The following is a 23,033-nucleotide window of genomic DNA, read 5'->3' on the forward strand; positions in this document are numbered from 1 at the left end:
AAAGCAAAAATTTCAATAAAAAGAATTTTTCAGAAAAAAAAAAGAAGCAGCTGATAGCCAAGGTGTGAATCCAAGCTGAGGTGTCTACATTACAATAATGGAAAAAACACGCCTGTATAAGAAACTATGACCATATAGGTTGCCCCAAAAATTTTGAAACATTTGAGGTACGTGGCAGGAAGAAACTTCTACTTGCTGTCCATTGGATACAGCTCCTACTTGATTTTGAACTGACTGAATTGAGTGGCTCGTATATGTTTAGGTCAAAAGTTGCAGTGTCTCCTGTGATTTGTGATTTGATATGTCTAAGGGTGCTACTAAGTTACAAATATCCTTAGATTTTAGAAGGCACCTAGCAATTTTAGAATATATTCTAAAATTCTGAATATGCTCTAATTATAAAGGCCTTTCTATATTGTTTACACTTATTCCTGTAAACGGTCTGCGATTCGGTCCCTCATTTCATTTGACTTCAGTAGATTGATAACTTGCCAATCATCTAAGTAATACATTACTTCTGTGTATGCTGTATTGAAGAAACCTCATCTATTGCTTTAAATGTGTACACTGTCTTGGTCATCATTAATGTTGTTTCTTCATGTCCATTTCAATACTAATAAAAGCGCTTTTGGATTAAAAAAGACAAAATGGTACAAACAAGAGTTCTGTAAGACTGAGTTTATTAAGCGTACCATTTATACATCAGTCCTGCAATGAATACATTGTATAAAAAGTGCAAATGCATTAATGAAACTACAGGCAGATAAACATAACTTGTAAAAAAGCAGCAGTGATCCCAGCATTGCTAGTGAAAAGAAGCAACAGCAACAAAATTGTGCAATCTGAAACACCGGATCTCTTAACATAGAAAAATGTATGTACATATGAAAGTGAATGCACTAATATTCACTGTGAGTTCTGATGATGCTGGCACAGTGTTTAGTGCAAATAAAACAAAAGCTCATATTAAACAATTTAACTCAAAGGCACTCTAACAATATTTTCTAATTTTCCCTTTATACTCATTAAGAAGAAAGCTTAAACTTTAAGTGATACCCTTTATTGAGTAATTTAAGTTATTAAAGGTGCAAGCTTTTGGAATACCTTAAATCCCTTTTTCACGCTTTATACATTTCTGGAAATGGTTCTAGCCACATATTACATTCTTATTACAGAGTTAAAAAGAGGGTGTAATGAAATATTAATAAAAAATACAACTGTCTTTTCATGAGACACTTAGGTGGCAAAGGCTGTTGTATAGAGTAAGGTTATAGCAAGGGATCAGTTTAGTGTTGCTGGGGCAATTAATTCAAACATTAAAAACAGATCTAGGCACAATCCTCACCTCAAGTGAGAGTGCTTTTTAAAATATCTGTACACAAAAAGAGACTGAAATGGAAGTGCTTACTATAGAATACTATATATGAAAAAGCTGCAAATTTGTTTGGTAAACCAATGCATGAAGATATTTTCCAATAATCCCGTCACACTTTCAATTATGAATGATAAACATTTCTCCATGCAATAAATAGGTTACAGAACCATTGGAAGATGATTGCTAAGGAGGTATGGACAGGGTTTAGCATCCCAGTTATAACACACAGCAAGTAAACACAGCAGTCCCAACTCTACAAATATTATCCCTCATTTCTTCTTTTCTATTTATTTAGCAGCGAAGAAAGAAAATATGTTAGAGCACCTTTAAGTGTTTGTTCTCCTTCATTAGTATTTGCTTCATTAATGCAGAGGCCAAAAGATATCAAAGAAAAAAAAAGCTGCAAAACAAACTATATATAGTGTCTTGTTGGTTTCTTTTTTATTTATTCCATCTGTTAAATAGAAGATAGTTTATAGCACAAATAACCCCTAATATAATGTGTCTTAGTAATTTGCACACCTGTATTGAAATGTATTTGATCAAAATTTAAGTAAATACAATGTTTCAACTGAAAGATTTTGGATGTGTTTACTCTTTTCCTGTAAATAAATCATACAGCAGGTTAAAAGATGACAGTACAATAAATCTCATGAGCAGTTTTAAACATATCTTGAGAAACATGAAAAATGTATGTAGCAGTAAAATAAATACAAAGTCAGGATAAGTCCTGCAATATTAACATGATGATAGATTGCTTATAAACATGAAACACAAATTGTAAGGCATTTATTCCTTCCAACTTCAGTCAGAGGGCAAACAACTAAAAACAAAACTTTTTAATTGAACAAGCCGAAAACACTGTTTAGGCTACAAGCCATACAGAATAACAACACATGCTCTAGGTTGCTGGACTGAGTTTCAAACATTTAAAGACCAGCTTGGGCTTCACCTATGCACGTATCCCTAACTGAAGAGGGTTTTCCACGTTTTTGTTTTAAATGTGCTCCCAAACGTTACGATATTACTCCCTGGGTATTTTTGTGGTACATCGTCAAACCATATGAAGAAGAAATAAAAAGGACCAGGCCTCAATTAACCTTACAATTAATTACCAGATAGGGGTACCATCATCCAAATAACTAATGAAGACAAAAGCATTAGGTTATTGAACAGAGATTTGCTATTGTTTGATGACTATGGTGGTGAAGAAAGTTCTACGATGGTGACAATTCATGTTATAAACTTTCATCCCAATCATTGATCAGTGTTAATCTGCTGGGAAATTTTCTAGAATACACAGTTATAGATAAGAAAAAGAATCCCTGGGATTGGATGAAAAAGGATTTTTTTAACCCGTAAACTCCTTTTACGTAACTGGAGAAATAACATGAGTGGATAACAACACAGAAGGGAAGGCATCTTAGTGTACCCAATATACAAGGGTATGGGAAATGGTTGTGACTTTAACACAGACACAAATATCAGAGGTTGAACTGGATGGACTGGTGTCTTTATTCAACTTACCAACATGTAACTATGACCTGAGCCCTGTTATGTATTTTACAGGTAAGGCTTTTTTTTTTCTTGATCATATACTACAGGACACAGACTAGAGATTTATTCACCAATGGGACACCCCAAAGCAGTCTAATGGCTAACAGGCCCAAGCCCAATGTTAGGATTCCTAGAAGGGATGATGCTGACCCTCCTCTAACCATCAACTGAACAAGAGCTGGTGGGTCCTAAAGCCGTTGGTACCCTGCATTTCTGATCCATCATGTGTGTGAATGGAATCCTGCTAGGTGTACTTACAACAGAAGCTGCAGCAGGAAAAAGCACTTTTGCGATCAGCCACTTTCAATAGGTTGCTTTGTACGTGCTGTATCCTGTTGCAGGGAGCAGAGAGCAGTCAGTTGATATATGCCATGGGCATACACAGAACTGATTACTAGGAGGGAGGCTGGGTAGATGACCCAGAATTCCTAGCTTGCATCCCTGACGCAAAAGAGCACAAAATTAAAATTAATTAACAAACCAAGCTGCTCTCTGCTGCGACCGAAGAAGTCGCAGTCATCACTCCAGGTTAAGCCCTAAGGGGCCAGAATGTAAAAGCACACTGGGCATCAAGGCAGGGTGCAAGCCTTAGCCTACCTGAATCTACAGATTTAGACCGCCGTAAGAAGGGTGGTAGAAACCCTATCCAGACCTTCACCCTCCTGCTGGACTATGGTCCTGGACCTAATAGCAACCTGCAGCTAACTCAACATAATGCACTATGTGTCAAAGTGAATGCCAAACTCAGGATTCAGGTCCAGATGTGACACCCCCCCCCCCCCCATAGTGGTGCCGAGGAGTCAACTGATCTAAAAAACCTGCTGAGGAGTGCCACTGTGGCAATAGGGACTAGAAGAAATCCATTCAGAAAAGATGCAAAAAAAAAGAGAACAACATTACCTAAGAACACTAGCAAAAAACTGCTAAGAATAGGAGGGGTTAAGCAAGGCTGTCCTTACCGCTTTTGCTCTGCCAGTATCCAATCGCCTAAAGGCAGCTGCTCAACTTATTTGGTTTATGAATTATTAGCCTGTCCTGTGATGTACAATCAAGAAAGATAGTTTAAAGTATAAATAAGGGCTATTTTTTTCCAGTTTTTGGATAGATTGGAGAAGTATTAGAACACATCAGGTTTTTATTGCTGTTTCCCTCAGGCAGATTCACCATCTCTATTAATCACATTGAATATTATCATGGAGAATAAAAGTAAAATAAAACCCCAAATATTGAGTTGTCATCAGAACAGGAATAGAGGGGAAATCTTCCAATGGGGACACTTGTTTCTTCGATCACTGATGACAAACAAGAATTTCCTCTCCTTCTTGTTGTGGCTGAGATAAGTGAAGGGAAATCTCCCCGGGGAGACACAGATAAACAAAAATCTGGCAGGTATTATAAACATACCATACATACCTCATACACACTATTAGCTTTTCTGCAGATTTTTGCCTTCAGATTTACCAAAATCATGTAGTGCAAAGGCCTGCCTGATTGTATACAAATTGAAACTCTTAAGGTTTGACCTCATATTATATGTTTTTAGTAAATCTGAAGACCAAAATCTGCAGAAAATCTAATCGTGTGTATGGGGTCTTTTTCTAGCCAAAATGAGGAAAAAGTTTTGGCTTTAGTTCTGGAAACTTTAACACATTTACTAATGTAAATATACTGTAACCCTCCAACCAATTAAACTCATCACATATCAAATCCTATCATATCTATCATTAATGCATTCAAAGTATTTCTCCATTCTGCCTACTTTGGCAAAATATGCTTTTTTTTTCTAAAATCTCAACCACATTTAGGACCAGCAAACCAGGAGAATAGAAAAGAAAATTAAAACACAGTGCATGATTCATAGGCCCCTTTCACACGGGACGGATCCATGTTGATCCGCCCCGTGTTTATCCGCTGCTCAGCGGGGATAGCTCCGTTTTCCCCAGCTGAGCAGGCAGATGACAGGGCGGGACCCGCACACTGTGCAGGGACCGCCCTGTCAGTTCTCCGCTCTCCCCTATGGGGGATCGGAGGAACACGGACCGTCTGTCCGTGTTCATCCGATCCGCTCTGCAGATGGATAGAAAAATAGGATTTTCTTCCGTCCGCAGAATCGGACGAGAGCGGAGCCGGACAACATCGGGTGTTAGCGGATGTACATCCGCTGACACCCGCTATCCCATAGGGATGCATGTATGTCCGTATTTCATCCGAAAACAGATGGATGAAATACGGACATACTGTCCGCATGTGTGAAAGGGGCCATAAAAAAGGTACTTACTTTTGTAGAAGTGACAGTTTTTTCAGCTAGTTATTTTGAGTCCAATGACATTTAAAAATTAGCTGCATAGCTGAAAATAAAAACACTTATCCTCGTCTTGAATAATACCATTGTTTACATTTTTCTACACTCAGCAAAGTCTTGTAAGGGCATTTTGGTAGGTAATATAAAAGAAAAAACTTGAAATTAGAATACAGTATAATTGGATCAAGAGTTCAGGTAAAACCCGCCATCCTACATATAATTTATTTCTGTGTTTAGCTAGTTTGCCTTGATTTCAGCTTTAACTGTCACATGCATACTTGTTAGTGCCATAATCTGCAGGGCCACTGAAAAACATGCATAACTGTCAGTAAATGTTCAGCTTGAATGATCTGGCTTTTTTGTGGTTGTAGCTGCACTAAACACAGTCCATTTGCACAGAAAACAGCCTCATGGAATTCTTAGGTGTACCCAGCATGCAAGGTATCAACAGAAGACTCTGAAGATTCCTGCAGGTCGTGGCTAGTGACCACCTTATTCAGGTAAAATATGTATCTGGAGTGGGGGGCTACTTTAGGTAGTGGGGGGCTACTTTAGGTAGTGGAGGGATTTAGGCACAATCCCTATACAGTAACTTAAAGGATAACTGTACTTTTAAACATTTTTGTGCCCCTCTTATACTAGCGTGTCCTTGATCACTGATGAGTATGCAAATTATTTAGCCCAGGCCCACACATGTGCTGAACACTCTCAAATCGATCTTAGGCAGAGTGCATATTCCATGCTTGCTAGATTAGGGACAGGCAAGTATAAGACTGGCAAGGCTGCTGGGGAAAGGACAACCTACAATATTTTAATCAAAGTTGAATGCAATAGAGAAAGGTGCAATTAACGTTTGTGAGGAACTTTAATCCCATTTAATAATATATTTAAGATATAAAAACAGCATATAAAACTACATATAATTGCTGTGTACAGGTTTTTTAATGTATTAGCAATGATGATGCAGATAGTGGCTTTTGGGAAATTTGAAATTCTTCCAACTCCAAAGAAAAGAAAAATGTGATGCAGGTTCTCTTGTTGAAGTATCAATGAATGATCCAGAACCTTTGCCACATTTGCAATGGGAACGGAATTGGTATTCTTCCCAAGAAATGTCAACAGTGTTTTCTGAAGTGTAATATTTCTTTGGCTGCATTAGCTTGACTGTGTATATGACAATGTTGATATTTCTTAAAAAACATTTTGCTTATTGACAAGTGAACCATGGCACTCTCCTATTTTAACAGGCTAATGTACATAAGATAGCCAGATTACTGCAGTGCCGCTAAAAGGGAATTTAAGTAAGGGTGAAATAGAGAGTACCAAAGCATAGATAAAGTATACCCCACAAATAGAGTATCAGATGCTGACAATTTTTTTTTGTTTTTCATTCCAGTCCCTCTTATTTTACTTACAACTATTTGTTCTGGAAAAAGATGAAGATCTATGACTAGGTGTGAGCAAATTGTGCAGAAAATGGTAATAAACATTTCCTCAAACTTGTGTTTGTATAAAGTTAGCACATGCGGGTACAAACTTCATTCAATCAAGCTAGTAAATTCTAATTCACTGTGCATTTTCAGGTTCAGAACCTGATCTGCAGGAAAATTAGAGACGACAGGTTTTTAGTAGTTTCTAAATGGCTTCATCCATTTGTAATTTGGAGACAAAAGGAAAGGTCATTTTACGTTTTCTGCATACATACAAGTAGACAAGTCCTGAGCTGATAATTAAAAACATTGTGGCTGTTCGGCTTCTTGGTCCAATATATAATCATGCACACAACATTAAAATGTACCTGCATCATCATATAGGGAAAAAGCTAGTATGTGATTATTGCAGAATTTGTCCTAGAAGTTCTGTGACCAAATCCATTTATGTCCATAAACCGCCTGAGCACAGAGGGACTGGTCTATGTAATATAAATTCATCTTGGCAAGACCAAGAACAGAATCCACATTGTCCATGAAGTGGTACAAGCTGCAACTTTGAGACAGGTCGAAATGTTTCTTACATTTAAAATCCTTATAAGTTATCAGATGTTGCTCTGCCAGATACTTAATTGTTACCATTGCAAACTAATTGCTAAGATTCTTTTAGTTTTACACCCTTCAGTACGTCCACAGTTAAGCTCTTACAATTTCCAATCAGTTGCTGAGTAAGGATGAGCTCCGGTGTGTTCGCATGCTGCACGTGCCGAGCCCGCCAGGAAGTCGGCAATGCGCTGCGCTAATTACAGGCAGTGAGACATTTCCCGATCTCTGCAGCCGCACATTGAGAAATGTCTCACTGCCTGTGATTAGCGATGTGCAGTGCCGAGTTCCTGGCGGGCTCGGCACGTGCAGCATACGAACATGCTGGAGCTCATCCTGATTGCTGAGTAAAAGTGAAAAGCAGACCTAAGGTTATCAATACTTGGAAGTGCCTAGACTGGCCTTAGAAGAACCCCACTGCTTTTCAGTATTACTGCATGAGCTCCAGAGTGCTTAGAAGATTAGTGGATTCATTAGTTTCAAATGAATAACATAACTGCATTTTCAACAATATTAGCTTAGTAAACCATAGTGACTTCATCCACTGTGTGTAGATGTCAACTGCATTTCAAGTTATCCTATTACTTAAGCCTAGATGTTTTTTCTTGTTCAACCCACCGGGCTGAACAAAAAAAAAAAAGACGGAAGACCTCAGAGGGAGCCACTGTACTAACTGTCCGATATTAATACAGCAATCTCCCCCTGCTAAGCTATTCTAATCTGACAGGGGAGTGATCCCCTACCAGAACACACCGTCAGCGCTCTCAGCCATTGGCTGAAAGCACTGATCGGGTGCCGAGTGGCAGACATTTTACGGTCATGCTTGACAGAAGCTGGCCGTACAGCTGGCTTCTGTCGGACCGGCTGCCGTACACATGGGCCGAATGTCGGCTGGTTTCTAGTGAACTGGCTGATGACACCCGATATTCGGCCTGTGTGTATGGCCCTTTACAGTACAGCAATACCTAAAAAAAACAAAAGCTGGCTAAAACATGCAGCATTTAGATACTGCTGTAAGTAAACTATTGAATCTTTTCAATAGAAAAATTGAAAAATTAAAAAACATATCGTATACTTGTATCTGCTCAGAAAAAATTATAAAAGCAATGAAACATATGTTAAAAACAAATCAGAATAAAATACAATACTTCACCAAAACAAAGGCTGCACAAACAGCTCTGAAGGCTAGCAAACATTGTCCTTTGCACTCAACAACATTCCACTTCATTAATTTATGCTAGCTGTAGATATAACAATATGTAATCGATCATAGACAAAAAAGAAAAGATCCACTTAGTTAAGTTCAATTGGATTTTTTAAGTCTTTTGATAGAATAGATTTGATTGAAGTGCAATAGATTTGAAAAAGATAAAACATTCTAACAATTGTTATACTGAATAATTGCATTGTTATGTGTACAGGTAGCTTTACACATACAGGTAAACAAAGTGTGAGTAGGATGTGGTCAATTCATGGGAATGATAATCTCAGTGTTCCTAGGGCTAAACCAGGCAGGTGTAAAAAGGGCTCATTTAATAACTGTAGGTTCAATAAACACTTTGCCAATGTTCCGTCAGTCTCTAGAACAATAACAATACAAGGACTTTACGTATGATAAATGCCAGCTCATCACCATATGGCCCGCCATGACCTGACCCATTCAGTATACAATCCAAGATAAATTGTGCACAGAAAGTCCCAGCACATGGGGTAAAAGTTGAGAACAGGAAACTGCCACTGCAGTCCCTGTTTTTGCAGGAACATGCACCAGTGAACCAGGAAGTGCAATTATTCTCTATGCTGTCTCTCTCTCTATGGCATGCGCAAAGCTTACTGTGAACTGAGTAAGGTTAGGACTGAATTCACAGGAAAAAAAAAAATTTACCAACATGTAAGAGATGGAATCCCACTATCTGTATTGTAACTGAAACCCATGGGACAGCATTACTGATGTTTTATTCAAAATCCACTTGACCCTGAAAGCATAATAACGCAAAACTTGGTAGCAAGACAGTAATATTATTATCATTATAGTGATATTTTGTACAGAGAATGCATTACCTATGTTTTTCCAGGTGTCTGAATTATCCAGTGAATCAAGTAATACATTACACTTGTTGCCCTCAGGGGAATGTAGACACCTCTGACTGTTCCGTTTTCTACAGCAGGTAATGGAATGCTCACACCAAAATCACAATAAATGCACCTGCATTTCACCTTAACATCAAGCAAAACTCAGTATTTCCATCAAGACTATTTTCTGTCTTAATGTATAGCATGAATTGTGCCAAAAAGATTGGGTGTTAAACATGGTAATTTTTTTTAAAAGAATCATATTCCTATACAACAATAACATAATAGAACATTAACTTTATACTAGAACGCATCAATAATTCTCTTTCTTGGAATGCAAATTTATATCTATATATATCTAGATATATCTAGATATATCTAGATATATATCTATATATATAGATATATATCTATATATATATATAGATATATATCTATATATATATCTATATATATATATATATATATATAGTGCATTGGAAGTGCAGGCTCTACTCAAGTAAATAAACTGCATTGTAGCCCTAAAAATGTATAAAAGTGATTGAGAACTTCAAAACATCTGAGAACAGAATGTAACAGGAAATGTGGCCTCTTCATGTAGTGGTCTGTGTAACTGATTGACAGTTACAATTCTCACACTCGTTTGCTAGCTCGAATTTGTGAGGTCCTCGCAGATTGTAACTTGGCCTTCAGCTCGGTAGGTTTTTCAAAGAATCTAACAAGGGAAGGTTCATTTAGCAGTGAGGCGAGGATCTGTTCAAAAGCAAAAGACCATTCTGTGTTTTCTTTGGGAGGCTGGGAAACAGTGCTGTCCAATTGTTGTGGTGACCCATCACCCCGAGTGGTGTCTTTTGCTCTGGTGCTGGTCTCTGGCGATGGGGTCTTGAATGGAGATGTAGAGTTCTGCAGCTTCCTGCCCACTTCTTCCATTCGCAGGAGAAGGCTGGTCACAGCAGCAATGGCACGATACAACAGTTCTTCTTCAGGATCCCCATGGAATAAGTTGTACAAAGTCTTTGAAAATTGAATAAACTGGGACTGGGGAGAGATTTATGAGAACACAATATTTCAATCACAGGGATAGGTTTTTAGCAAAACAGATAAGCCTCCTCCTTAGTTTGGGTGGCCAAATTACTAATATTAATGAGTTTCCCGAACAAAGTAAGAAAGTTCACGTGTGATTTTAATTGCTGGGAGTATAGTATGAATTGTTGGTATACAACAAACTAAGGCATCTCCATATCAGATTTAGATGGACAAAGCCTAAGTTATACTTTCTCAAATATCTCTGCATTGTACATCTATGTGCCAAAAGGTTCAATTCAGTTCAGTCAATCGATGGAAAGTAGTAGTATAACTATTTTCCACAAGGTTTGCACACTCCTTACCTGGTTCATTCTGGGTAAGTCTTTAATGCTTTCCTCTTTACGCACCAGTTCATCTTGCCATTGCTTTAGATATGCCTGAATGTCAATTTTACCTTTCCCTTAAATAAGAAATAGATGAAAATAAATATCAAAACTGCTAACTTGTATTCGCTGCCCCTTGCACACACTATTTTTATGAAGTATACACGGAAAAGTCTATTTGCACTGAAGCTATCTCTATGTGAGGAATCAATGACATCAAGCCACTTCATAAATCAATGTTTTTACTGAATAGCAACTCATTAATTGATTTTGTGTAAAGATGGCAATTATGCATGCAAGCTATAGTTGTCAATTTATTTAACAAATGTAAATATGCACTTGGCCAAATCACTAAAAGTGGCCACATATAGAAGACAATCACTGCTAAATTGGATGATGATCTCATGTCTATGGATTCAAGCAGACCAGTACTCCAGTCAGTCAGCCAATTTCAGGTAAGCAAGATTGATTGGACAAACTGAAAAACACTGTGTCATTTGATCATTTGATGTGAAGGCTTCTGGATGTGCTCCCTCCTCAACACTGTTCACTTCTAAATGCTAAACACATTTTCTGGTACCCTCTGGTACGATTTTCTCAGAAATAACATAATATGACAGGTCTGTTAACCTAATATTTTATTGCACAACCTTTAGGGCCGATCCACACCAAAACATGATGCATGACAGACGTGTTCCTTGCACATTTCCCAGACCATGCTGGAACACACTGCCTGTGAAATCTGCTGCAGGTGCCAATGTACTCCATTTAGGCTCCTTTCACACTTGTGAAAGTTGCGCGATTTTTACGTGACTTGAAGCAATGCCTGTGTAATCTTGAGATTTATGAACCTCAATTTGCATCAAAAGTTGGACCAAAGTAGTGCAGGGGATACTTTGAAGTCGCTGCAACTTGAAGACGCAAAGATATGAATGGAACTCATGGGGTACGAGTTGTCATGTGACTTTGCGGTCCCAAGTCCCAGGACAAGTAACACAAGTGTGAAGGGCTTTAGTCAGATTGTGCCTTAAAGCGGAGCTCCACCCAAAAGGCACCCGCCCACATTTCCACTCCGATTGCCTAGGCGATCCGAAGTTCTCCAACCCCCCCTCCTTCCCAAAGTCTTCTGGGACACATGACAGGTCCCAGAAGACTGTGGGACAATTCACATTGTGCAGCTCCACTAGTGCATACACAGTGGGCACCCCAGCTGTGAAGCCGCAAGCTGTCACAGCCAGGTGCCCATAAGAAAGATGCCGGCGAGAGAGGACACCGGGAGAATCATGGGACGGGTGAGTGGCTGTTTATTAATGAATTAATTTAATTTTCAACTAAGAGACTGGAGCTCCTCTTTAATATTTTCCATGGCCAGCTTCAGACTTTCATGCTATACATGGATGGTGAATGTATAACATTACCTTTTTCAGGGCTCTTTGTTTTGTCATCAGGACTGTGATTTTCTGTAGGAGAGGTTACTGTTAGGAAAAAAAAAGAAACATTTTTGGTACTTCACCTAGAAAGTTCACAAAACTGTTTTGTAGTATAGAGTCAATAATTTTGTTAATTGCCCTTATAGAGATCCGTTTTGTACATAACAGCACTGTCCAAGTGTCTTTAAATGAAACACAGGGACTACCCAACATCAAAATATGTAGTGAAATTAGACTGTTGAACTGAAATATCTTCATTACTGATTTATAAGTTATTAAACCAGTCCAAACACAGCCAATAAAGTCTAGACAGTTATAAAGCCAGTTCCAGACAATGTCATTTGTTTTGTATTCATTTCTTAGGCAGAGCTGGAACTTTTCTCAGGTGTTTACTGCCATTTTTGTCTACACTGGGGAGATTTTTCCCTTCTCCTACTAATGACAGAACTACAGAGGAAAAATAAGTTCTAAGTAGTCTCCACAATGAGAAAAATTCAGCATCAAAAAACTTTAGTGTGGGGGTGCCGTCATGTCCCAGTGACCCCAATTTCCTTTGCTTGTCCTGGTGTCATAATGATAAAAACAAGGACAGCAATAAAACCAGACTTAAAGAGGTTCATCCTGTGTATGTTAATTGAATTAGGCCCCTTTCACAAGGGGCAGACTGCACCAAGAGTCTGCTTGCTCAGCGGGGGACCTGTCTGCTGATCATTGCTGAGTTCTGTGTCCTCTCCATTTATGTAGAGCAGACACAGACACAGCCGTTATCCTCTATAGGTGGTGTTTAAATGCTGTCCTTTGCGATCAGTCTTTCAAGCTGCTGTCTGTTTTCAGTGACACCAACCCCCCCCCCCACGGTGTCACTCACCCCCCTCCTACTATCCTCTGCCTTAATTAGTGATGTTGTAGGAGGGAGTGAGGCACAATAGCAGAGCTGTGCATGAACTCCCATGTGAGGAAGCAATGTTACTTGGGGCTTGGTGTCACTGGAAAGAGACAGCGGCGTCAAAGGCTGATAGCAAAGTAACAGAAACACAGACACCAATAAAACTTGCTGGAATACATTTGGATAGGTACTAGGATTTCTTTGCTGTTTCTAACTCAAATAACATGCACAGGGTGAACTTTCCCCAACTGCTAAACAAGCCCATATCTTTTTAGTTAGGGTTGGATTTTCACTTGGATGCTCCACTACACAAACAAAATGATGACTGAAGTGACCATTGCATCTTTCCTGGAGAAGCAGGTTACATCTGGAGGCCTGTTCCATGTTCAATGCTGTAGCAATGGTCACAAAAGGACTGATGCTAGATAGAACCAGCCAAATAGCAGAACTATCCAAACACGGGTCTTATAGATGCCTCCTTGGTCATATGACAGGTCTCCAGAGGAAGTCTGATTCCCTATTTGTCCAGTAAAGGTAAATTTTTCTTCCAACTTAAATAACCAGTTATAACAGAACTTCCCTTTTAAATTAATGCTGTTTTGGAGGTAAATATCCCAAACAGAAACCCTTTGACTAAGATTCTCCAACATTTAAATTGGTAATAAACATAACTAGCATGGAGCAGCCATATATTGCATTCTATAGATTCGTACAAAATAACTAAGGTATTAAAAGCATGACATTCCTTTTTGTTCTATAGCATATCCAAAATAAAATCAGCACAGGCAAACTAATTACTTTATGGTGGCATGGGCAGGCAAGTCACACTAAACTTAAAAGTGAAACTTGGAAGCTAAAAAACCAATATAAATAGAATAGGTTCACGGGACAAGTGGAGTAAGGTAAGGTTAAATGCAGATTTGATGACCAGTTTATTAAAATACAGAGATAAAGGGTTTCTCCAATTTGTCATTATATCTCTGTAGTGGCATCCTTTGACAAGGATAAGTACCTTAAAGCCTCATCTCCGCACTGCAAGAATATAATTATATTTACCTTGAAGTTGACTGAAATGCATAAGTTCTTCTTTGGAAAGCTTGGCTTCTTCTGAAGGGCTTAAAGTACTCACTTCAGTAAAAGCTAATACATGAAAATGCAGAGAATATAAAACATTACTGAAAATGCAACTGATATTACAGGGAAGCAGAATGGTAAATGTATCGTCTAAACACTTGAAAGTATTTGTTACATAAGGATATGTTTTTTATTTACCCATGTAATGTTGCAAAAAAAATGTTTTTATAATTAATAAAAGGCATTTTCTTACATGTTTTATTACCTGTAAGCTGCTGTCCCAATACCAGATTTCCCCAAATGGAAGTGCTGTAGATCAGTGTTTTTTAAACAGGGTGCCACAGTAAAATTACATAAAACTGCCCAACCCATAACGGTCTGATGAGAGAGCAACCTGTGTTAACTCCTGTGTAGAGACAGGAGGGAGAGAGGACAACCCACACCTCTTTTTTCAGGTTCTCTCCTCCTGCCTGCACCTATCTGTAATCTTGTCGGTAACTTAGGAAGCTGTGCGGGGCGCCCGTCCATGTCCTACCAAACGTCATTAGTTGCTAAAAACAGGTCAGGCAGACGGTACAGCTTACGAGTAAATAGGTGCAGAGTGGAGGAGAGAAAATGGAGGAGGGGCGGGCTGTGCTCTCTCCCTCCTCTCTGTACACAGGAGTTAACATGGGATCAGTCTCTGATCAGACTGTACAGGGCTTAATTACCTCTCCCCATCTTCTCTCCACACTGTTCCTGTTCTGACAGTAGAAATTGTGAGTAGAGTGAGGTAATCAAACCCCGCAAAGTCCAATCTGAGTGTGTTCTGTGTTATCTACAGTATACAGACAAGAGGGAGAGGAACTAGAATGGAGGGGGGGGAGCACAGCTGACCTCCCCTGGCTTACTCCTCCTCTTTGCCACCATCACTACTCCTGTAGTGATGAAAGGGATGGGGTGAGATGAGAGGTTTTGTGATAGGAGGGGGGTTTTGGCAGTGGGAGGAGAAACATAATTTGAGCTAGGTGGGAGAATTTGGGAGGGTGAGGGGGGGTGGATTTACAACCTACAGACCACTTAACTCTGCCTTACAAACCACATTTTAGGACGTGCAGTGCTTTAACACGTGCAAAATCAAGCAAGCATTTTCCATCTCAAACGTGCTGCTTTTTGCAGACGTGGGCAGGTGCATATAAATCTTTATGGCACACCCACACATCTAGCAAAGATGCATACGATGGCACCCGCTAAAAGACATGTACCCCAAAGTACCATAACTTTTGGTGCATTGAGAGTTAAAAAAGCATGCCAGCTACTTTTCTTGTGCGTTTCACGAGCATAGAGAAGCCCATTAAGAAACAGTGTGTGGGAACAAGGAAAAAAGGAGCACGCTTGGACACATCTCCTGGTGTGATCAAGTCCTCAGACTAGTGAGCCCTGGGATTTTGCGTAATTCAAAAAGGTGCCTTGACTGGGTAAAGGTTGAATAACACTGCTGTAGACCATAGCTGTCATTTAATCTCAATAGTGGACCACAGAGCGGCAGAAATAGTGAAAGACCAAAAGGCACTAACATTGGTAATTTGAGATGGCCATTAAACATGAAAAAAAAAAAAAAATATGGGCAGACTTGATGGACTACTCGGTCTTTATTCTGCCGTCACTTTTCTATGTTTTATGTAAACAGGATATTTTAGTGAACTTACCTGGAGGTATGTGCATTTTAAAAAGTAACTTGAGTCTGTCAGTAAAGCTGCCATTGAATATCACATCTAGAGCAATTAAATGAGAAATGCAAAGAATTATACCTTTGTACAATTTACTAAAAAGATTCATATGTTGTAATAGATTGTACATTATGCTCTCACCAAAAGCAAAAGCAAATTCCTTAAAATTGATGAGACCATCTGAGTTTTCATCCAACAGACGGAAAGTCCACAGTGCAAGAGAGTCTACACTAGGAGAATAGGCCCAGGGGCTGAGCAGATGGTAGAGGGTACGGAATTGTTGGCAGTCTATGTGATACTGTTCCAAATATGGCAGACTTGGGTCATGGTGACTAAGGATTCTGCTGTTGTTAAAATTCCAGTAACAAGACAAGAAATGTTCTCTCTAATAGATAAAAGCATATAAAATGGTCAAAGCAAAATATAAATCTGTATGTCGTTATTCAATTAAACATGAATGTGTGCAATGGTAATAGTGGACAAAGATGTACTTTTTGATTTTAATAAAATACTAATTAATGCAAACTCGGCATTACTTCAACGGTCGTGCGACACTGTATCCAAAATTTCTGTAATTTGCGTTTTATATTTTTTGTGCTATAAACAAACAAAAAAGACCGACAATTTTGAAAAGAAAAAACAAAAAAACTATATTTTTTACTTTCTGCCATTTAACATATAAAATAAAAATATTTGAAGAAAAAATAGGATTTTTATTACAGCTTACCTGTAAAATCCTTTTCTTGGAGTACATCATGGGACACAGAGCCTTAGGTAATTACTTAATGGGTTATAGGCCACCTTCAGGCGTTGACACTGGTAAACCCAATCAAAGGAAGTTTACTTCCCTATATAACCCCTCCTCCTTCCAGGAGCACATCAGTTTTTGTAGCAAAGCAATATACTTGTATCCCAAAAGAGGGGCGGGACCTTTGTGTCCCAAGATGTACTCCAAGAAAAGGATTTTACAGGTAAGCTGTAATAAAAATCCTATTTTCTTTATCGTACATCATGGGACACAGAGCCTTAAGTAATTACTTAATGGGATGTCCCAAAGCAATGCCACATGAGGGGTGGGAGAAAACAACCCACAGGGTACACCCAGACTTGAGGATCTTATACTTCTGCTTGCAGCGCACTGCGCCCGAAGGCGATATCCTCATACCTCCTTACATCCACCTGATAAAATTTTGTGAATGTATGCACTGAAGACCAAGTTGTGGCTTTACAGATCTGAGCCATGGAGGCCTGATAACGCACTGCCCAAGAAGCACTAACCGACCTGGTAGAATGCGCCTTAACTTGAAAAGGGAGAATCTTACCCCTTAAATCATAAGTTTGAATTATCACTTGCCGAATCCACTAAGCGACAGTGGATTTCGACGCCGCTTGTCCTTTCTTAGGACCCTCCAGCAGAATAAGACATCAGTCTTACGAATCTGAGCAGTTTTCTTTAAATAGATTTTCACTGCTCTCACCAGATCAAGACAATGTAGTGACTTTTCTTCCCTGGAACATGGTTTTGGAAAACCTGAAATTACTTTTGGCAAAAAAGCCTGGACGAGGAGGTAACACCATTCTGTCCTCATGAAAAATCATATATGGCTCTTTACAAGAAAGAGCAGCCAATTCTGAAAACCCTCCTTGCTGAGGATATAGCAACCAAAAATACCAACTTCCTTGTCAGAAGAACTAGGGGAATCTGTTGTATTGGTTCAAATGGCTGTTTTTGTAACACAGACAAAATTAAGTATAGTCCCAAGGGTTCAAGGGAGGTTTGACGGGCAGATTAAGCCATGTCACCCCTTGTATAAAGCCCTGGACTAATGAATGAGTAGCAAGAGGTCTTTGAAATAAGACCAATAAATCTGAGACTTGGCCTTTAATAGTACTTAAGGCCAATTTCATTTCTACCCTCAATTGTAGAAAGGCAAGAATTCTGCCTATGATATATCTCCGAGGGTGTTAACCCTTGGATTCACACCAGGAAACATAAACCTTCCAAACTTTATAATATATAGTTCTGGAAGCTGGCTTCCTAGCATTATTCATGGTAGAGATAACTGACCTGGAAAGCCCACGTTTCTTTAGAATGTGGGTTTCAATAGCCAAGCCGTTAAATTTAGAGACCGTAAGGAAGAATGGAATATCGGTCCCTGAGAGAGATCTGGCCATAGTGGGAGGGACCATGGGCCCTCCACTGCCATCTTTACGATTTCTGCGTACCATGACCTTCTGGGCCATGCTGGTGCCACCAGAATTATCGGCTTTCTTTCCTGCAAAGAAGTCGAGGCAGCAACTGAATAGAGGGGATGCATAGATCAGAGAGAACTGATCCCATGGGGTCACTAACGCATCCGTTCCGCATGCGAAAGGATCCCTTGTTCTGGCCACAATGTTGACCAACTTCGTGTTGAACCTGGATGCTAGAAGATCCACGTCCAGAGTCCCCCATCTTTACAGCCCGAAATATGTCAGGGTAAAGAGACCATTCCCCTGGGAATAACTGCTGGTACTTAAGTAGTCCGCCTGCCAATTCTCTACTCCCGGAATGAAGATTGCAGAAAAGCATGAAACATTCCTTTCTGCCAAAGTTAGAATATGGTTCACCTCTCCCTGTGCTAAGAGACTTTTGGTGCCCCCTTGGTGATTGATATAAGCCACAGCTGTTGCATTGTCGGATTGAATCATGACAGGACAATCCCGTAACCTGAAAGTCCAGGCCTTTAGAGACAGACGTACCGCTCGAATTCTCTAGGATATTGATGGGCAAGATTCTTTCGGTTCTTGACCACTGACCCTGGACAGTTGTCTTTTCTAGTACTGCTCCCCAGCCTGAAAGGCTGGCATCCGTCGCTACCACTTTCCAGATGACTGGTCTGAAGGATTTTTCCTTTCAGCAGATTCTGGGTTAATAATCACCAAGTGAGGCTTTGGGCCACTCTTGGGGACAGCCGCATTGGTAAGTCTAAAGCTTGAATTGTTTGTTGCAAAACAGTATCCTATCTGCTTGAAACAAGTCTTGAATGGAACTGGGCATAGGGAACTGCTTTGAATGAAGCTACCATGATTCCTAGCAACCTCATGCAGAGGTGAATGGAAGAATTGCCATTTGACCTGACCCTCCACACCAGCTCTCTTATGGAATTGATTTTTGCTTGAGGCAAGAACACCCTTTCCTGGGCTGTGTCTATGATCTGACCTAAGTACTCCAGCCTTATTAGCTGTATTAAGGAAGATTTCTCAAGGTTGAAAATCCAACCCAAACTTTTCAGATAGTTGGTTGTAGTGCGTACGCTTTGCTCCAAACGAGTCACTGATTGATCTATAAGTAATAGATCATCTAGGTACGCTACGATTGTTATGCCCTTAACCTGGCTAGAGGTGGGGCCAGCACTTGGTGAACACCCGAGGTGCTGTGGCTAGCCCAAAGGGCAGGGCTACAAATTGAAAATGCTGCTGTTCTAACTTGAACCGCAGAAACTTTTGATGAGCAGGAAATATAGGGACATGCAGATATGCATCCCTGATGTTGATTGACGCCAGAAGTTCTCTTCCTAAAAGGATAGAAACTACCGACCTGATTGTCTCCATGCAAAAGGAGCAGATCTTCAGGAATTGATTTAGCTTTCTTAGATCTAGAATGGGTCTGACATCTCCATTTGGTTTTGGTACCAAAAAAAGGCTTGAATAAAATCCCAGACCTTGCTCTTTTGTGGGTATCTGTATGATCACCCCTTAAGATATTAATCGGTCTAGTGCCTGAAACAGAGACTGTTTTTTCTCTGGATCTTTGGGAACGCTTGACCTCAGGAAGTGAGACGGTGGAAAGTCCCGAAATTCCAGCTTGTACCCCAGCGTTACCGTGGAAATGACCTATCTGTCCTGAATATCCTTTTTCCAGACTTCTGAAAATTGCAGAAGTCTTTCCCCCCACCTTGGTGAGGGGGGTTGCCTCTTCATGAGGAGGCCTTAGGATTCTGTTTGACGGCGAAGTCCGTCACCACTGCCTAGAGGCGGAAGCCTCTGGTGCAGGGGAAAGAGCCCGTTTAAATGAAGGGCGTTTATATTTTCTTTTGACTGGTAAAAAAGTACTTTTCCCAGCAGAAATAGTCCTGATATATTTATCCAAGTCTTCTCCAAACAGTCGCTCCCCAAGAAAAGGGAACCCAGTTAGGAGGTTTTTACATGGTGTTTCAGCTGACCAATATTTCAACCACAGGATTCTGCGCATATGTACAAGCATAAGGTGGGATGCCTGGTGAATAGAGTCTTTAATGGCATATATGGCAAAATATAATGCCTTAGGTAGTTCAGCCAAATCCCGAGCTTGTTGTGTAGGAAGCTTTCTAAGGGCCTATTTAAATTGGTCCTTTAGGGATTGGCAGACGCCTATCGCGGTGACTGCGGGCTGAGTGACAGCACCTGCTATTGAAAAAGCAGATCTTAGCAGGGATTCCAACTTCTTATCTGTTCTATCCTTAAGCATCTGTGCATTGTCTACAGGACAAGTTAAGTTATTATTCACATAGGAAATCGCAGCGTCAATTGCTGGTACTTTCCATCTTTTGGAGAATTTCTCATCCAGAGGATAGAGAATTGAAAACCTCTTAGGAGGGAGAAAATGTTAATCCAGTTTATCCCATTCCGAAAAAATAAGTCAATGCATGTGCAGGAAACGCATGCTAAGGATGGGAAGGTTTTAAAAGAACCTAAGGAAGAAGCTAAGTTTTCATGAGACTCTGCTAGAGGCAGCATGAAAGTGGAACGAACCATTTCTGTAAGAGATTGTATCAGCAATTTTTCAGATTGAGAAGCTGAAAAAGGTTCATCTACCATTGTTTCCTCAGCAGAAGAATCATCGGTTTGTTTCTTTTCCTGATCAATTGAGGGTAAAACCTCATAGTGTGCCCACTGTTCCCCTTGCAAAGCTGAAGCGGGGGAGGGGGACCGAGTACGCTTCCTATCCATTTGAATGGAGGATGCGATTAAAGCCGCTAATCTTTCTTCCAGATCCTGAAGGGAGGAGGAAAGGTCATCTTTAGTCACGTATACAGGTGCTGAGATGTGAGAGGCAGCTGCACCATCAATTTGCTCCAATGGCTCACCCTGGCTTGCCATAATTGGTAATTCAGGCGAGGATGACAGCATGGAAAATACAGCTGGAAATCCCAATGCCTGGGGGTGAAACCTTTACTCTTTTGGCTTTTGTGGTGTCTTTTTTGGCAGGCATAGTCCTAAGTACAAAAAAGCAGAGGCGCTATACACATCGCACTAAATCGCTTTAAATAGTCATGACTTTTTAAAGCTGCTATACAGTTCAGCCAAGTGCTGGAAAAGAGTGTCGTTCCTGTACCAGGAATGCCAGTTTTGCAACCCATACGTGTCCCACAGCTCGTGTGTCCCTGCAGGCAGCTTGTTTCCTCCTCATCAGCAGAGGAGAGACTGACACAGCTGTATAATTATCTGCTATTAGCCTGCCGTGCGTCCCCGTGGACGTTTCACGGCACCTGTGTTAGGCCCCGCCCCCTCCGAAAAAATTCCGCCCCCTTTTTTATTTAAAATGTCTGCGGCGCCTGAGCGCGGCGTGGGGAGGGGGGGAGAGGTGGCAGAGCCTCCTGCAGTGAGGCACAGACATGTGAAAAATACAGCCACAGTAACAGACATTAGCAATAAAACAGCGGGACCTTCCGCATCCCCCATGACGGGGGGGGGGGGGTAATGTAAGGGGGGTGCAGCGCTGCTGTCCCCCTAACCCTCTGGTCCCATCAGGGGAAGTAAACAAGACATTTTTTGTAGATTTTTTACCTTGCAAAAAAATCTTCTTCCACACACTGAGCAGCCAGACACGTAACTGAGCAAACAGTGAGACAACAGAGTAAGGTATGTGCATAGACTCCATCTAGTGGAGATTTTAAGGCATGACAACATATTTTCCTTAATGAAAGAAATGCATAGATGTTTTTAATATCTAAGTTTTCTTCCCTTACCTTGTCGTCGCCGCAGGATTTTGCTGAATTAACAGAAAATCCAACTTTTACCCATCACGGCGGGTACGTTTAGCAAACCTTCAAAGACTGGGTCCGTAAATACGGGGTCTAACTGCTTTGGGCCTTGTATAAGGACCCCATCAGGAAGCTTGAGGTAATGTAACAAGACCTAAGCCCTGGGTTCCTGGGGTCCAGCCCTACAAAGAGAGGCATTACAGGCAAAACCTCGTGCTTCGGATACGAGGTCCCAGGTACCATCCACTTTAGGCCTCAGTGCCACTTCTGGATGGATCTGGCTTCTTTTTATGGAAGAATTTAAATTCAGCACGGGTCCCTCCTGGAGCTCCTCAGAGCACTTCTTCACTCGTGACCAACACCTTAGACACTGATGAAAAAACTGATGTGCTCCTGGAAGGAGGGGTTATATAGGGGAGTAAACTTCCTTTGATTGGGTTTACCAGAGTCAACACCTGAAGGTGGCCTATAACCCATTAAGTAATTACGTAAGGCTCTGTGTCCCATGATGTACGATAAAGAAATCTATTTTTTTCATAAATGTAGGCCAATATGTATTCTGCTACATGTTTTTGGTAAAAAATAAATAAATGTGTATTGATTGGTTTACGTAAACGTTATAGCGTCTACAAACTATGGCATATATACTGGATTTTTTTTTAATACATGTACTGGTAATGGCGGTGATCAGCGACATATAGCGGGACTGGGATATTGCAGTGGACAATTAGACACTGACACTTTCCGGCAACCAGTGAAACTAATACAGTGATCAGTGCCAAAAAATATGCACGGTCTCTGTTCTAATGATACTGGCTGGGAAGGGATTAAACATCTAGGGCGATCAAAGGGTTAACTGTGTTCCTAGCCAGTAATTGTGCTTACAATGTATACTGTTTTTACTAGCGAAAAAGAGATGGATCTGAGTCCCTGCTTTGCAGGAACACAGAATCCATCCCTTCCTCATCAGAACAGAACTCTGCCTTGGTTACATAGGCAGAACTCCGTTCTGAGTCTATGCCCAACAATCATCGGGTAACGGCGGACATCGAGTGCCCATACCTGCAGATCGACTTCTTCTGCGCGTGTGCCCCCTGCAGATGGAAGTACAGGATTATGTATATATGCCTGATCCGGAACACAGCTGCCACCCCGTAACAGTAAAATTGCAATAGGGCAA

The 23,033-nt window shown here is 40.4% G+C and overlaps 1 protein-coding gene across 1 annotated transcript in view; it reads right to left on the reverse strand.

Moving 5' to 3' along the window:
* Positions 1–663: 663 nt before the first annotated feature.
* Positions 664–23,033, reverse strand: part of TBC1D8B (TBC1 domain family member 8B) — a 167,827-nt gene continuing 145,457 nt past the window's right edge. Inside the window, exons 16-21 of the mRNA XM_073599294.1 lie at positions 15,990–16,233; positions 15,828–15,893; positions 14,122–14,205; positions 12,168–12,224; positions 10,729–10,826; positions 664–10,378 (exon numbers count right to left, since the gene is read on the reverse strand). Of these exons, the coding sequence (XP_073455395.1) occupies positions 9,974–10,378; positions 10,729–10,826; positions 12,168–12,224; positions 14,122–14,205; positions 15,828–15,893; positions 15,990–16,233 (954 nt within the window). The 3' untranslated portion in view covers positions 664–9,973. The remainder of the gene's footprint in view (positions 10,379–10,728; positions 10,827–12,167; positions 12,225–14,121; positions 14,206–15,827; positions 15,894–15,989; positions 16,234–23,033) is intronic.

The sequence above is a fragment of the Aquarana catesbeiana genome, linkage group LG09 (assembly GCF_042186555.1).
Source record: "Aquarana catesbeiana isolate 2022-GZ linkage group LG09, ASM4218655v1, whole genome shotgun sequence".
Lineage (NCBI taxonomy): Eukaryota > Metazoa > Chordata > Amphibia > Anura > Ranidae > Aquarana > Aquarana catesbeiana.